The sequence below is a fragment of the Physella acuta genome, unplaced genomic scaffold (genome assembly GCF_028476545.2).
Source record: "Physella acuta isolate Inbredline_101_S28 unplaced genomic scaffold, ASM2847654v3 ptg000424l, whole genome shotgun sequence".
NCBI lineage: Eukaryota > Metazoa > Mollusca > Gastropoda > Physidae > Physella > Physella acuta.
The window spans coordinates 125152-143393 of record NW_026731943.1 but is presented as its reverse complement, the minus strand read 5'-3'; the positions used below and the strand labels follow the sequence as shown (position 1 = coordinate 143393).

At 36.3% G+C, this 18242-nt stretch overlaps 1 protein-coding gene across 1 annotated transcript in view; it reads right to left on the bottom strand.

Moving 5' to 3' along the window:
• LOC131942749 (innexin unc-9) overlaps positions 1-16958 on the bottom strand; it is a 113222-nt gene extending 96264 nt beyond the window's left edge. Inside the window, exon 1 of the mRNA XM_059302667.1 lies at positions 16848-16958. Within this exon, the coding sequence (XP_059158650.1) occupies positions 16848-16918 (71 nt within the window). The 5' untranslated portion in view covers positions 16919-16958. The remainder of the gene's footprint in view (positions 1-16847) is intronic.
• Positions 16959-18242: the final 1284 nt, after the last annotated feature.

Genomic DNA, 18242 nt, shown 5'->3' with positions numbered 1-18242 from the left:
ACGTATCGGTTTTTCCTGTAGTATATCCAATTTATTTTCAACTTATATTTTGATAAAATGAAATACTGTCTTTAAAAGTAGTAAAAATATTTTAAATTGATTATAACTTCTAGTTATTCGATCTTACAGGAACCTCTAATAAAACAAAATAATTTGTCAAAAAAAATAAATAATGGATCTGACAGTCATAACCACATCCATCCCAAAATCTTCTTTATAGTTTACTTCGTATAGGTTGTTGTACTTATAATATTTATAATATTATTTCTCTTAAATCCCAAATTTATTTCAGCTTGTAATTAGACGTTTTGTATTAAATCTATGTATAAGTAAACCGTCTTAAATGAATGAAAACACGTTACATGTAAGAAATGATTATTACAAATGTAAATGTGTATCAGTCCTCACAAGCCGATGATGAAAACTATAATAATAAAGCAAACTTACTTTGCAAATAAGATGTGTGAGGCAAAAAAAATTGTATATGTCGTAGTGATTCAAATGCCCATAATGTGTACAATTTGTAAGATTAAGCATCGTCATTTCAGTACGTGCCCAAGACACATGGGGCAAATGAAGTAGAGTTATTCTGCTTCAGAGACCTCGGCATGTGAAGAGATAGCGTGGTCGACAGTATGCCCAGCCGCCTTTGTGAGTTAGGTACTCATCAGAGCTGGGTGGATTCAGGTATGTTCCACTGATCTGAACCCGGATTCGAACTCGGGACTCTTGAGTTAGTTGTCTAGGTCTCTACCGCCAGACCACGCCGTCTCCCCGTTAATGAGAGTACTGTACTTTTATGTAAAAAGCTAAAACAAGATTAAAGACATCTTCAAACAGGTAATTTACATTCACTTTTATTGCCTCGCTACAGATCTAAGCAAAATATTCACCCTATTAACACAATTAAAGTTCGCGGGAAAAGAGTTCAAATAAAAATATCGCCATGTGAAAAGTGTGTCGAATGATTGCAGAAGATGATTGACACCTACCGAATCTGTGTCAACAATCGTCTGCCTAAATTAGGCGCGCGCTGTCATTAAAGAAAGTTTCCTCCAACACAATTTCGTTTCAGTTTTGAAAAAAAAACTGGAGATGTTCTATGTGAAGGGTTTAATTGGTTAATCTTCACGATTGCCAAATGTGGTTAAATTGACTTGAAATTTATTCATAATTTGATGTTTAAGGCTGATAAAATTAAATGTTGAAAGAAATGTTCAAGCAGTATTTTATTTTACCTCACCAGAGTTATTTGAGCTTTAATGTTAAAGCATTGTGGAAAAAGTGTGGCACAAATAATAATCAGTAATTAATGTTAATTAAGATACACTAACCGCACAGGTTGTCCTCGAATTTTGATTGGCTCTTTTGTTTCTGCGCACTTTGTCAACTGGCCAATGGGTGCAGGAGGTTAAAAATAAACCGCGAAATTTGCTAATAATTCATGAAGTAATTAACTTAAGTATAAATTAATTAAATAATTAGGTATTCATCAGATGGATTAAACTAGCGTCACAGCACGGGCAAAGCATCATGGGTAGGGGAGAGAAAGGAAGGGGTGGGGTGGGGTGGGATAGGGGTGGGGGGGGGGGGGTGATCAGTAAACTCTGTCTGATTTGGAGAATTGAGAAGAGTTACCCGTTGGGAGAATTACCGGAAATTTCCTTTTCTTTTTTTTTTCTTTCCTCACAAAAAATAGATTGAAAGAAAATCCACTATACAATTACAGTTAACTTGACCGCGTAAAATGGCCATTGAAGTATAGTACATGCACTTTAATGGGTTTTTTTTTCATTGTACTGAATTTTTTTTTTTTTTTTTTTTTTTTGGTAATCAATTCAGCTAATTGATAAATGCATGAAGGAACACGTTGAAAAGTGCGTGCTTCAATCAAAAGGCTGTACTACCCCATATACATCACCATCTATCGTTGGATATGGGATGTGAAAAAACAGAACGGGTTAACTAACCATTAGGTAAGAACGAAAATAAAAACGCAAACAAAATTCCCTCGCAAGCTTGACTTAAGCGAAGGGATTAGTACGTGGGGATTACACGTAGATCTCGCGGCTGATTCATCCGAGAGTTTCCCACGAGATTTGAATAAATTAAGTTGATGTATTCTGATGGGAATGGTTGGCGCGTTAAGGAAATGAATGAAAATCCATTGATGTATTGGGATGATTAGTAGGGCACGTCTGAGAAAAATAAAATGAAAACAAACACAGCATCCAGGGCTGTCTGGCTGTTAATAATGATGATATAATAGTTGGGGGTGAGGAATTTAATTTGTGGGTTTGTGGGGGTGGGGGGTGTAGGAGGAGGGGTAGGAATGAGAAATTTAATTTGTGGTGTTGGAGACACGGAGAGGGGGGGGGGGGAGGGGGGAGGAATAACTTATTGAGACAGAAAAAAACAAAATTGAGTCAAGGTCGATATCGGTTTGTATTAAAATGCTATATAAGTGTCATTCTGTTATATGTATAGATACATAGACTTCGTCAACGCGGAACATATTTCAAAGAAAAAAATGAACTTAGGATAAAAAAAACAATGTGATAAATAATGAAATATTGTAATATACAATCTTTTATTAGAAGGAATAGGTATATAATAAAAACGATTTTTTCTTTTCTTTACTCGTCGCTTTTGAAAATGAGTGAAATACAAGTGTTTATTAATAAATAGGGGTCTAGTAAAGTACATGTTTACATTTTTATTTTTACTACGGGACGTATTGTCAAGGAATTAAAAAAACTTTCATTTTGTTTTCTGCGAGTTGAGCCTGTATAAATCAATGTAAATACGAACCAAAAATCTAAACCTTGAATAATCAAGCAAGGTATTCAAAATCGAAACTGATAAAAAATAATCCCTTACTGTCCTAATTTTTTTAAAAACAATTAATAAGGATATTACCCCTCATTTTTAGTTCACTACAACACACCAAGCATGTGTTAAATATTTAGCTACGTCGTTTTGCGGGTAGCTACAATAACCGGAAACAGAATTCACAATTACTTCATAAATATTGTGAATGTTTTTTTTTCTTTTACAGTTTTGTTTTGCCAAAAACGCGTTCTGAGTTAATTAATTAGTTTATAATTAATAACCCTCCTGTTGAATTATTACAGGTCGTGTAAAAAAGTGAAGCGACCTACTGTGAGGCTTATAAGATCACACGTTTTTTAGAAGCTGGAATGAATATTTACGATACATCGGATATGGGAGAATGCCCCGTGTAAACAGTGTGTAACCATAGTGACAGGGACAATGCAGTGGACAGTTGCGCATATATACATACATATATATATATATATATATATATATATATATATATATATATATATATATATATATATATATATATATATATATATATATGCCGGAAGTTTCAAACATCCTATTCATTTCTCCATGTATCCACACATCCACACATACATATCCATATATCCATAACAAGCCAGCTAACTCGACGGCTGTGAATATTTCACCCACCTATGACACAACTGTGCCCGGATAAAACTGCACAAATACTCTTTTTGAACTGATTACAAGTTTTACCGAACGCAACATTGCCCACCCCTCCCTCCCCACCCTCCCCCACCCCACCAGTGCATACGTTATCTGGGCATTAGATTAGGGACCGAATAGCTCTTTGTTCTCAAAGAGCAGACGATAGCTCAGGTTTGATTAAACCCCGATGTCAGACTAGTCACCGGAAGTGACGTGTGGGCATACGTCACCAGGTGATAACCCATATTTTTTTTTCATATCCGCATACAATTTCTATACGAGGGAGTTTTTAGGTTAATATATAACGTGATTATGGGCAATCTTTCTTGTATATGCACTAGATATGTAATGTTAGCTTCAGTGGCGTAGCCAGGAATTGGTCATGGGGGGGGGTTCAAAAATGTTTCCATACGTATATAATCCTATATATATATATATATATATATATATATATATATATATATATATATATATATATATATATATATTGGGGTCGGTGTCCTTGGGGTTATAGCCCCCCCCCCCTCTCCTAACTCCCTTGCCTACGCCATTCTTCTTAGTTCTTAATTGTAATGTTGTAACACAATTGAGGATTACGTGTCAACATAGAAATTGTAATGCGCTATACAGGTCATTACCTCCGATTTCAGACTGCTTTAGTTCCTGAATATAGCTTTTGTCCTACCAAGAACAAACTAGAAGGCAGTACTTGTTTGATTTCGGAGTTTTTCTCTTCAAGATGGGCTTCTACCTCCAGCTATTGAGCCTCATCTGTCTCTGGTTTAGCAGTAATAACATTAACCACCCGACCACGCCTACCCGCAGAGCCTGTCAGGGCATCGTTTCAAAAGAGCAATAATATTATACAGATGTGTATAAATCTACATCTGTATATTTTTCTAACTATATATATATATATATATATATATGTCTACACATAAATATGTATTATATATTTATATGTATGTGTGTGTGTCTACATATATATATATATATCTATATATATCTATATCTATATCTATATCTATATCTATATATATATATATATATATATATATATATATATATATATATATATATATACGTTACAATACGCGTGTTAGATGATCTGGTGATCACGTGATTATCCGCCATCTTCCTGGTGCCATTAGAACGACGCGCCACGGCACGCCTCGAAAATTACCGACACACTTCCCTGGCGAAAAAAAATCCGCACCACAACAGCGTCATGCGTCATGGACTCGCCCTACGTCATCGCCCTCTCCAGCAGAGATGCGACTCACTTATTTCTTCCGTGGCATTTTGTCGTAATCCATACTTTTATAATCGCTGTTTTCTCATTCCTTGCCTGTTCGCCAGTGGTTTAAGCTCATTTTAGAGATCGTGAACACGAGAGTGGAGTGGGGGGGGGGGGGAGGATAATACTTGAAACTACTGCAACACGATCAATACGACCTAGGCTCACGTGTTCAGTAAAACTTAAAGAGAAAAAAAAAATTCTATGTAAGAAAAAAAAATTAAGTCTTTTTTCTCCTCTATAGTGTTTAATAAACTTTTACAAAAAAAATATATCTTATTGTTAGTAGTGTAGGATTATCAGTTAGTGAGTATAAACTAGGTTTAAGATTAAGGTTATGGTTGAAATAAGGTTTGGGCTAGGGATAAAATTAACATTGATGTTAGCTAATTATATTGGTTAATATGGAACTTCTAGCAGCATTAATATCCCTGTTATAAGAATGACCCACTATGATCAGATGCCGATGTAAAAAAAAATTCGTAGGAAAAATGATTTTGTTTTTACAAGTTACTTCATTATCTAGTAGGCCTGATGTTGTAAAAGCATGAATCGACAAGAAAGGCAACCTAACACCATACCTGTATGCGAGTTTCGGGTTTTAATTCAGTTAACTTGGGTACAAGTACTTAAAAATTAACATGATTAGAATACCCGCGATTCACAGTTTAAGTTTATTAATATTAAATAGCGTTCACCCTTGAGCTGTAATGTATCAGCAAAATTGTAATTCTCGATTTCATAAAAATTAAATTATTTTTTTTTATATTTAAACATGAGTTAACTTATTAATACTTCTAGCTGCATTACCGTGTGCTAAAATTGTGGACGTGAACCGTATTTAATAGATGTAGCTAAACATAGAAACCACGTGACAGAAGTTAAGGATCAATATAACATGGATGTACTAACGCAATGTTTTAAAATAGAATTGCCTGACACGTTTCATTAGAAAGAGGGGTAATTAACTAATTAAAACGTCATTAGGTTCAAATCGAAACTGTCACAACGCCCGGAATACCTTGTGTACGGTAGGGTTGGGTTTTAAAGCATGGTTAAATGCGTGTATTTGTCTTATACGCTATTGCTAAGTCTACTTTGTATTTTTACTTATATTTTTATGATAAGTAAGTTCGAAACCAACCTTGCTTTAAATAATACATATAGGCAAAATGCCAACGTGTATATTGTATTAAAAACAGCATTTCAATTTTGGCGTTTATAATTCAGTGATATATGGACTTGATTCACATATTTATGATTTTTTTTTAGAATCAGTAGATTTTGACAAAAACGAGTGTATGTGGATATTATTTATATAACTATGGACAGGCAAATAGAAATAATATTTCAAAAGAAAATAAAAATGTAGATATAGTTTACTTTGTTAATGATAAGTATTGACATATTAGTACGCACATGAAGGCCATACAAGACATACATAAAATATGTGTGAACCACACTATGCATACATATGCCGAAGAGACAGAAAATGATAAACTCTACTTCACCGACCTATTGGCAAAACCTCATGTACGAAACGGTAATTTTACTGTTTATAACTTGTAATATAACACGCCAATAAATTTGGCAACAGTAATCAAATGGTCAAATGTATCAGTTATAATTTAATTGATATCAATTTCACTAATAGTTCTTCAATGGCGTTTTGATTCCTCAGGTCGTTAAGTCAAATGACTCCTCGTCGAAATGACGCCGGAAAGAAATGATGCGACTCTTAGAAATGACGCATTCGTTTACATGTCGAAAAGTGGTTTTTAATTGAACCCCGTGTTCGGCATTTGAAAACGCTATGTAGCATGACAATAAAATATGTTATCATTTTTTTTTTTTTTTTTTTTTTTTTTGCTTTAGTCGTCACCGCATTTTACCGGCATTGACGTTGTAAAGATCGTTGCGATGGCGCTAAAATTTTGTGAACAAATGGTGGAAACATTTGACAGACTTCCGGTTTCATTTAGTGGCCTGTTTGTGGCAGCTTCCGGTTAAACCACTGGCAATGTAACCACAGGCTAGTATCGATATTTAATGCGGTGTCGATATTTGAAATCGAAGTCGCTTCTTAATTACGAAAATGTTTATGACATTGGACGGTATCGACTTGGCATTAAAGTATCGAATTTGATGCTATCGATGTCTGTTTATTGTCCGCAGCGGTTACAGATTTTCAAGTTATTGAGCAATTTACTTGTGGATGTAAATTACACTCGACGTTTAATTTGTTTGAGATTTAGTGGTACAAATAAAACGAAGTGGTCTTCCGTCCTGTGGTCCAGTTGTAGGTAGGTGTTCCTTTATTGTGCTTAATGGGGTTCAAACCAAATTGTAAATGATGATACTATATCGTTTATAGGTTTATAAGTGGGTGTTATTACACAAGTAAAGTAAAGATTACTCTTTAGACTTAGCGATCCATTGGGCAGATGGAATAAGTTTCTTGACCTCGGCATAAGAAGGGTTTGTGGTCAGCACTATGCCCAGCCGCCTTTTCTTTCCCAAACGTGAGTTAGGTACCCATCATAATTCTGTGGACTTAGGGAAGTTCCACTAACTTGAACCCGGGTTCGATCTCGAGACTTTCGGTTTGGCAGCCTAGCGCTCTACCGCTTTAGCCACTCCGTCATTGGAGTAAAGCTCATAGTTGCTAAACCAAAAAGTCTCGGGCAGATGAGGCTCCACAGCTGGGGACAGCCACTCTTCTAGAACAAACAACTCCAAAATATAACAACTGCTGCCTTGTAGTTTGTTCTACAAAGGCTATGGAATCAAATCCAAAAAGAAAAGCAGGCTGAAACCGCAGTCAATAGCCTCAATGTCGCATAACCAGTTGAAACGTATCCTTAATTGTGTTGGAGGGAATCCCTTCCAACACTAAAATTAAGAACGCAGAAGAAGAAGAAAGAAGGTAAGGTTCGTCGGGTATATTGACGACAAGCATCTTTGATTAAGCCAGAGATACCGTCTAGAATTTAATGCACGAGGTACTGAGATTTCTTTTATGTACCAGAAAAAACGATTTGTATGTTTGTAAAAAAAAAAATCGTTAAAAAACCTGGTCATTAAGAGACTACTCAAGATCCATATTAACACGTTAAAACCAGTTTTTGTTTTGTTTTCAATGAAAGGATTTAAAAAAAAAAAAATCTTAAAAAAAAAACCTGCCAACTAGTAAAAAAAATGTCAGAAAGCCGTCTAACAATGCCTATCATGCTGACGTGTTGAATGGCAGTGCTCACCTCGACAACAGCATCCTTGTACGTGTCTGGTTGCCAGGTAACCGTGAAACAACTAACCCGATGACCTGCGCTGTTCAAATCGCTTTGTCAATGCGCAAACGCACCGGCGATGACGTCGACAAACAAAGAGTCGGCTGGGGGTGGGGTATGGGTGGGGTGTGTGGGGGGGGAGGGGGGATACACCAGATAAGGCGCAGGTTGTAGAGTAGAATTTATAAGGTTGTGTGGAGGGGGGGGGTAGGGGGCTTTAATTTTGCTGGTTACACAGCAGGTATGATTAATTACACGTGAAGAAGATTGTTCGTGCGTTATGTGTATGTGTTTTTTACGCGAGAATTTGAATTGAAAATAAAGGCGTATAATCTCCATCATATATCAAACCATCTAGACTTTTTGTTTTTTCCAAACATGTTTTGTCGTTAATCTGGGGCTAGGATTTAGTATTGGAATTACAGTTATGAACAGCAATACATATGTATTTAGATATATACTTAGGCCTTTGTCCATTTTAAAGTTTCGGGTTACCCGTCTGGGACCTGATAGTTATTAAGGTAGATGAAGTAGAGCTTCCGTGGATTGTTGAACATGCATTGTAAAATACCGACATAACACTCATGGACCTCAATTATATAACTACCGATATTTGTTTTTAAAAAAGTACTTTAGTTATAAATGAGAATGTTGGAAATATTGATAGAACACACCAGTTATAGAAATACTGATATTTGTTATAAAAAAAAGTACGTTTGTTCTAAATGAACAGGTTGAAAATATTGATAGAACATAACACTAAATGACTCTAGTTATATAAAACCCGATATTCGTTATAAAAAAAGTACTTTTGTTATAAACGAACAGGTTGGAAAAATTGATAGAACACACTAAGTGATCCCAGTTATAGAATTACCTTTTGTACTTTTATTATAAACGAGCAGGTTGGGAATATTGATAGAACACACTAAGTGATCCCAGTTATAGAATTGAATAATTAAAACAAGACTAATTACGTTGTTTTTTAACATTTAAAGGGGCGTGATTTATCAAGCTAGCATTTGACCGTGAATTGTATTTTTAAAATCAATTCATCCGAACACTAAGGGATTTAGTTTTTAATGGTAGTGGTTGGAGGTGGTCGGTGGTGTGAGATGGTGTGTGGTGTTGCTGGGTGGGAGTGGGTAGAGGTGGATGCTGGTGGTAGGTGGTAGGTGTTAGGTGTGGTGGTGTGTGGTTTTGTGTTGTTTGGTGTGGTGTTGTGTGGTGTTATGTGTAGTTGGTATCATCCATATAAATACGCCGCGTTTTCTTACACGTCTTTCTTCTCCCCTCTCCGCATCGTAACAGATCTTTACAAATCCTCTGACCCATCTAAAACAACGACACATCTCAGCCAAACACACCCACAAAAATTACAATTTAAAAAAAACGATTAATTGATCTCGATCAAAATTAAATATAATCATCATTTATTTTCTTTTATAATTTATTTTCAAACACTTTCAAAAACTCGAAATAACGACTGATCTTCATTTTCAAACAATACTTTTTAAAATAGAAAAGAGTATTGTCATGTTATCAGAACGTAACCCCCCCCCCACTCCCACCTATATTCTTCTTACGAGTGTGACTTATCCATGAGCGACTTCTAGTTATACGGGTTATGTGTTAAAACTTAACAGAAAACACGTGCTAACAAGCTAACAACACTACGCGTTCATCCATCGCCTATACCCGCTATACCATATCCAAATACACACCTCCATTCACTACCGACTCACCAAACCTCCCCCCACAAGTCTCACCCACGGAGCAACTGGAACTCTATTGTCTGGGATAAGGCCGAACTGAACCGAGAAACTCCAGACCCTTTCTAGTCGTACTGGAGTGTTTTCTTTCATCTCAGTTGTACGCGGCTTCCCTCCCTTGCCTTGAACAGGTGGATATTAATTATTTATTCCCCATCGTCGTCCATCGACGGTTCTCAAAGTCGGGTTTATTTGGTCAATGTACGACAAACGCTTGTAAAAATACTGCATGTATTATACGATATATAATACACAGTAGCGTACGCAAGAGGGGGTGGGGGAAGGACGGAGAGCGGCCGTGTTATTATGACAGTTTGGGTGATAGTGATTACGATAACAAATTATATGAAACAGTATTAACTTTAAATTAATTATTAGTTTGTATATATGTATATATATATATATATATATATATATATATATATATATATATATATATATATATATATATATATATATATATATATATATATATATGTATATATATATATATATATATATATATATATATATATATATATATATATATATATATATATATATAAATATATTCGTGTATAAAAGATATTACAGATTCAGGCGCCTTTTTTTTGCGATTTTCGCTCCCCCTACATCGAACACCTGGATACGCTTCTGATAATACATGTTTGAATGTAAACCGCAACGTAAAACGTATTTGTTTTATTTTAAATATTAGGTAAGTAAAAATAGTTATGAAACATTTTTATTAATACAATCTGTATAAGATGCGTAAACGTTTCTTTGACACTAGGTTAAATTATATATATATATATATATATATATATATATATATATATATATATATATATATATATATATATATATATATATACAACTTTTGAGTATTTCTAAAATATTTTAATGTAGTTTGTGATATGTGACTCACATAAACCTAAATAAACTGAAAATAAAAGCTTGCTTTTGTCAAAAGGAATTTCGGTTTTAAGTTGCTACCCGCCTATAGAATAAAGAAAAGTCTAAAACAAAAGAAACCACTCTTGTTCGAGTTCCTGAGAAGGAAACATTTACCAGTGCATTTGTGGCACTGTGTGCTTTATTATAGTGTATTGGGAAGATAGTTTATCGATTAGAACTAGTCCTATACTGGTGGGGACTATGGAGACGGGGCTAGATCTCAACAGTTTGAGATTCCATGCAACGTAGCTCCTACGATTGATTGATTTGTGTTTGATTATCGAAGTATCGGGTATCGATGTAACTGTCACTCATGGCTTCCGTGTAGGAGCTGCACAGGTGTGTACAGGTGTTTAATGAGCTCATCTCTCCCAGGTGACACAGGTGTTTAATGAGCTCATCTCTCCCAGGTGACACACTCACAGGTGTTTAATGAGCTCATCTCTCCCAGGTGACACACTCACAGGTGTTTAATGAGCTCGTCTCTCCCAGGTGACACACTCACAGGTGTTTAATGAGCTCATCTCTCCCAGGTGACACACTCACAGGTGTTTAATGAGCTCATCTCTCCCAGGTGACACAGGTGTTTAATGAGCTCATCTCTCCCAGGTGACACACTCACAGGTGTTTAATAAGCTCATCTCTCCCAGGTGACACAGGTGTTTAATGAGATCTCTCCCAGGTGACACACTCACAGGTGTTTAATAAGCTCATCTCTCCCAGGTGACACAGGTGTTTAATGAACTCATCTCTCCCAGGTGACACAGGTGTTTAATGAGCTCATCTCTCCCAGGTGACACACTCACAGGTGTTTAATAAGCTCATCTCTCCCAGGTGACACAGGTGTTTAATGAACTCATCTCTCCCAGGTGACACAGGTGTTTAATGAACTCATCTCTCCCAGGTGACACACTCACAGGTGTTTAATGAACTCATCTCTCCCAGGTGACACACTCACAGGTGTTTAATGAGCTCATCTCTCCCAGGTGACACAGGTGTTTAATGAGCTCATCTCTCACAGGTGACACACTCACAGGTGTTTAATGAACTCATCTCTCCCAGGTGACACAGGTGTTTAATGAGCTCATCTCTCCCAGGTGACACAGGTGTTTAATGAACTCATCTCTCCCAGGTGACACACTCACAGGTGTTTATCTCATCTCTCCCAGGTGACACAGGTGTTTAATGAGCTCATCTCTCCCAGGTGACACACTCACAGGTGTTCAATGAACTCATCTCTCCCAGGTGACACACTCACAGGTGTTTAATGAACTCATCTCTCCCAGGTGACACAGGTGTTTAATGAGCTCATCTCTCCCAGGTGACACAGGTGTTTAATGAACTCATCTCTCCCAGGTGACACAGGAGTTTAATGAGCTCATCTCTCCCAGGTGACACAGGTGTTTAATGAGCTCATCTCTTCCAGGTGACACAGGTGTTTAATGAGATCATCTCTACCAGGTGACACAGGTGTTTAATGAGTTCATCTCTCCCAGGTGACACAGGTGTTTAATGAACTCATCTCTCCCAGGTGACACACTCACAGGTGTTTAATGAGCTAATCTCTCCCAGGTGACACACTCACAGGTGTTTAATGAAATCATCTCTCCCAGGTGACACATTCACAGGTGTTTAATGAGCTCGTCTCTCCCAGGTGACACAGGTGTTTAATGAGTTCATCTCTCCCAGGTGACACACTCACAGGTGTTTAATGAACTCATCTCTCCCAGGTGACACACTCACAGGTGTTTAATGAACTCATCTCTCCCAGGTGACACACTCACATGTGTTTAATGAACTCATCTCTCCCAGGTGACACAGGTGTTTAATGAGCTCATCTCTCCCAGGTGACACACTCACAGGTGTTTAATGAACTCATCTCTCCCAGGTGACACACTCACAGGTGTTTAATGAACTCATCTCTCCCAGGTGACACAGGTGTTTAATGAGCTCATCTCTCCCAGGTGACACATTCACAGGTGTTTAATGAGCTAATCTCTCCTAGGTGACACAGGTGTTTAATGAGCTCGTCTCTCCCAGGTGACACAGGTGTTTAATGAGCACATCTCTCCCAGGTGACACACTCACAGGTGTTTAATGAGCTCATCTCTCCCAGGTGACACAGGTGTTTAATGAGCTCGTCTCTCCCAGGTGACACAGGTGTTTAGTGAGCTCATCTCTCCCAGGTGACACACTCACAGGTGTTTAATGAGCTCATCCCTCCCAGGTGACATCCACTCTAACATAACGGAAGCAAATCTTTTGAGACATTGCTCAATGCACGCTTGATATAGAGAAAAGGGCCATAACTGCCCCCCCCCTTACCACAATCACTCGGTCACTACCGCACAAATAACTGTATATTACCCAGATCCTAGTAGGCGGTGTGATCGGGTATAAGAGCGTTTGGTTGCTAACTCAAAAAGTTCAGACCCGGGGCAGATGAAGCTAGTTAGTTATGGATAGCAACCCATCTAGGAGAGTAAAGTCAAAAATTAACAACAGCTGCCTTACAGATTGTCCTTGAATTGAAAAAGACTATGGACGTAAATTCAGAAAGAAAAGCAGGCTGAAGTTCGAGTAAGCGAACTATACGGCGTGTACCATGTTGGAACGTTACAATTAATTAAGTTGGATGAAATTCTCTCCAATTTTATAATTATCACAGAAGAGGACAAAGATAAGTGTCTAAATGTCTGCTTTGTAGATATAGTTACCCCCCCCCATTGTACGTTGTGCGACGAATGTTATATCAAATAAGGGGTAAATCGGTTTTTTGGTGTTTTAGTTTAAAAAAAAAACACCGTAAGAATGATTTACTTAACATTATTCTTTTAAATTAAAGGCAAATTGTATATTTCTTAGTGTAAAATAATAAAGTATTTAGTTGATAAACGCCAACGCGTTCGTTGATAATCTAAGATTAGTCGCACTTGAGATTACATTTTGTCATTGATTAAAACCCCCTTTTGTCTGTGAAATATTTTATATCAACACTTCCCGTCGGCAATACAACTACATCTCCAAAAAAACCAACATCCTAATCTGGTTGAAGTAGGTTCTAAACCAAATAAAGGCCATTGCGCCCTACGCAGACGTAACAATACAGAAAAAAAAAACATAAAGCCCAATCTAATTTTCTTTTCATCATAGAGCTGTCCGAATCATCGACGTTTCGTCAATGTAATTTCTATATGTTGTGTCCCCCCATTTCGTAGTTTAGCTGATTCTTAAATAGACTTTTGGAGTTGGGGATTCCAAACGAACAACATCAAGGACCGTTGGAAAGGAATGATTTGTTTGTCAAGTTATTTCGGTACATTTCTCGGCGGGTATTTAAATAGAAGAAATTGAAAGAAAAAAGTAGACTGAAATTCGTGTTAGCGAAAGATGGTTAGTTTTGTTGACTCATTAAGATTTGGTGTGGTATAAAAAAAAACCTTCGTACACATGATTAAAGCAAGGTTTTTTTAAAGATACAAAGTGAAACAAGGACTATGTAATCCTACACCTATGTAACAGGTGTATTAGTGTATCAGATCTAGCTAATCAAGGCGATGCACATTTATAACAGCATACAGAAATGAAAACTTTCATTTCGAAGTAGAGAATAGTTCTTTAAGTTCGAATTATTATACTTAGAAAGAAATATCAAAACAAATATGAAGGGGTTGTTATACCAAAACAAAATAGACTGAAAAATGTAAACCGGTTAAAGAGCTAGGTTTAGGCCATTAATGTAAGGGTCCAGTCTATCCTCTATAATTGTATAAATAAAAAAATGGTTCTACTATTTCCAACGACTACCACATTCTCTTTTAGAAATCAAATTTTAATATCAAGCTAACCTCACGACCATTTTGCTTACCCCTGAACTATAAAACAAAAAAGATGTTTTGAAAATAGGCTTGAAATCTACAACGTTTTACCTAAAACTCTACTCTCTACCATTGTGTTGTCGCATTTGGATATTTGCAACTGATCAGGTATTCCATCGACATATATGTACAATACCCTCAAGCCATCTCTAAAATTAGCTCAGACCATCTCTACAGTTACCTCCATGTATCTCAACACTTCTTACCTAAGAGCTTTCGACCATTGGCTAGTCCGCATTGGGATATGTTATGCTGATCAGCAATTTCCTAAACCCATCTCTACAATTGGCTCAACCCATCTCCACAATTCCGTCAACCTATTTCTACAATTCTTTCACCTCACATATAAAATTCCCTCAATCCTTCCCTACAATCACCTCAACCCATCTACACAATTCCGTCAACCTATCTCTAAAATTCCCTCAACGTATTCCTATAATTCCCTCTATATATCTTTGCAACATCTTACCAAAGAACTCTCTCTACCGTAGGCTAAACCTCAATGTATTATTGTGTGCTGATCTCTACAATTCCCTTAACCCACTTCTAAATCTTCCAAGACCCACGTCAGACTAGTATATTTCCGACTCCGAAAATCTATTTTTGAATACGTTTAAACAGGGCAATGCTCCCATCTTTTAGTAAAACGCCAAAAAAAAAAATCAATCGTTTACTAAATCTGAAATCTGCTGCTCAAACTATCGAACACCTAACGATCACTTGCCTAAGCAGGGGGAGCTATTTTGTCAATAGAAGCTCGGTGGCACGCCCACAAATTTTAAGCTCAATATCAATTTTCTTATCGTGTAGTCTAAGATGACGTTACTTGTTTCGTCTTACAGCTAAACCCTGCTCGTCGCCGTTTTCATCTTCTGACTAGACTGATGCACGCTGCATGTGAACATCTCGACAGTCATTACAAGAAAAAACGATGTCACATTGAATCTACATGAACATTGTTTTACTAGTTCATCATAATCTGTTCCTCTTCATGCTCTAAACACATGAGGTAGATGATGTAGAGTTCATCTGTTTAAACGAACACGAAACAAAGGTAGTTAGTACAATGCCCTGGTGGATATCGGAGCTGGGTGGATACATTACGTCCTACTGACTTGAGCCACTGATTCGAACTCGAGACGTTCGGGTTAGCGGTCAAGAGCTTTATCATCCGACCACGACATTCCCTTTAATAGTTTGTTTTAAAAAATGATTTACCGGCGCGTGGATGTGTGTAGATTTAAACTATTTAAAAGGTTAGTCTGTTCCTGATTTTGTAAAACACAGTCTCATAAATTCACACTCCGCAAATGTCTGGCTAGCCAATTCTCCAAAGTCTAATCATCAATGTCTGTCTGACGTAATGTTACATGTCTAAACCCGTCTATATAAACTACTTGGCGTGGATAGGATGCCTCAAACCTTAAGATATGCCATTCTCTGCCTCGCAAAGTTAGGCGAACCAATCTCAATAATCTAGGACCTAATCTAGTTATTGTCTAGCCTAGTCTAGAGTTTTCGATACGCAATTCTCTGCATCGTTCGACGCATTATTCATAAATGTAAAAAAACATGTACATGATTGATGTCCATGCGAGTTCTAATTATTTTAGCCAGATTTTTATAATTAATAAGTTAACTAACCAAATGTAATGTGTGCTTACAGCTTCCTGTTTAGTTGAAAATGACAACATGAATTCAAGTGTGTCTATTTTAACGACTATTGTACATCTAACTTTTAGGCCTATCTGTATGTATGTAATTTAAATTCTAACCAAAACAATTATTGGGTACTGTTGGACATAATGTCTAGCGTAATTATTACGTACATAAAATGCATCTTAATATATGAAATATAGCTATTTAAAATTAGCTCTATAAGCATAACATTTATTTCCTTATGGGAATTTAAACAAATGTTTGTATATTTACAATTTTAAAACTGTCTTTAAACTAAAATAATTGCATGATGTGGACATATTGAAATATGTTTATTTTAATGCGCATACGTTTATGTGGTTACAAATACCATATGACATAACTAATTAAAGATAATTACAGATGATTGAAATGCAGCGACGCCATGTGACAGATGGAGCACTCGACATGGACATGCAATCTGACAGATGGTGTAAATGGAACATGTATGGTGGGTACTCACTCCGACAAGTGATGCATATCCGTCCCTACAAGCCGGACTTTGAGTTTGACGATCTTTGGATGTATTTTCATCCAACCCCATTAATTCTTCAAACCTTCCAAAGGAAATTTCAGCAGTCCCTTTCGACTGGTTCTCCGACGTTCGTCTTTTTCCTCAGCGGCAGAAGTCTGCTGCGATGGTGTTTTCGGATGGTAGGATGGTGGGGGTTGGATGGTAGCCAATGCTTTGTTCTAACCACTACTCACAAGTTGAGTTGTTTTTTTTATACAATGTTCAACTGCTCGCGATAAACCGCGGTGTATCAGAGCGAACATTAGAGAAGAGATTCATTTTTCAAATCGTCACCACGCATTTCTGTTTTCTACACTACACAAAGTGTATTTTTAAAGAGTGTATTCGAAAGCGTTTTTGTCTTTTATTGCAACTTTTATAAACGTAAACATTAGTTATAAACTTGGATGTGAATCAACATTACGTATCTACTTTGAATGTTAAGTAGGGTAACAAAGGTGAAGTTTTGTGTGTGTTCCTTGGAATGTTATGTAGGGTAAGACAGGTGAAGTTTTGCGTGTGTTCCTTGTTAACTATATGTGTAATGTACGTATTTTGTGTGTATACGATTTGTGTGTGTATTGTGTGTGTCTTGTCTTCTGTGCGTTAGAAGTGTAAGGAATGTTAGACAGACCCGGACCATAATCCGACCTACACCTATAAGATGACCCTGCATTAATTGTTAATTATAATTAGTATGATTTAGAACTTATTGCAGTATTTGAATCCGGGTGTGGGGGGGGGGGGGGGGTATTCCAATCTTACTTAATTATGATTCTGTGTGTGTACTGACATAGTACTATTTAGCCACCGCATTACTGTTTTATATTTTGTTAATTTTAGGAGTATCCCTAATAACATTTTCATTCTAACTTGACTACAAGACTATGTTTTTATGTACCTAGTAAGGTACCTAAAATATTGTATGACGTAAGTAATTTTGGAAACACGAATGACATTTTGTTTAATTTAATGCAATTTTTTGTTTGAAACAAGTGAAAGTAAATTTTAATGATACATCCTAAGGCAGCCAGCGCTTTATGCAATTCTAAAATAACAGAGACATGCATTGAAAATACTGCAGAACAGAAGCACACATTTTCAAAGGAATACAACACTCAGAAACAACCGCAATATGTATAAATATATATGTATATATATATATATATATATATATATATATATGTATATATATATATATATATATATATATATATATATATACATATATATATATATATATATATACATATATATATATACATATATATATACATATATATATATACATACATATATATATATATATATATATATATATATATATATATATATATATATATA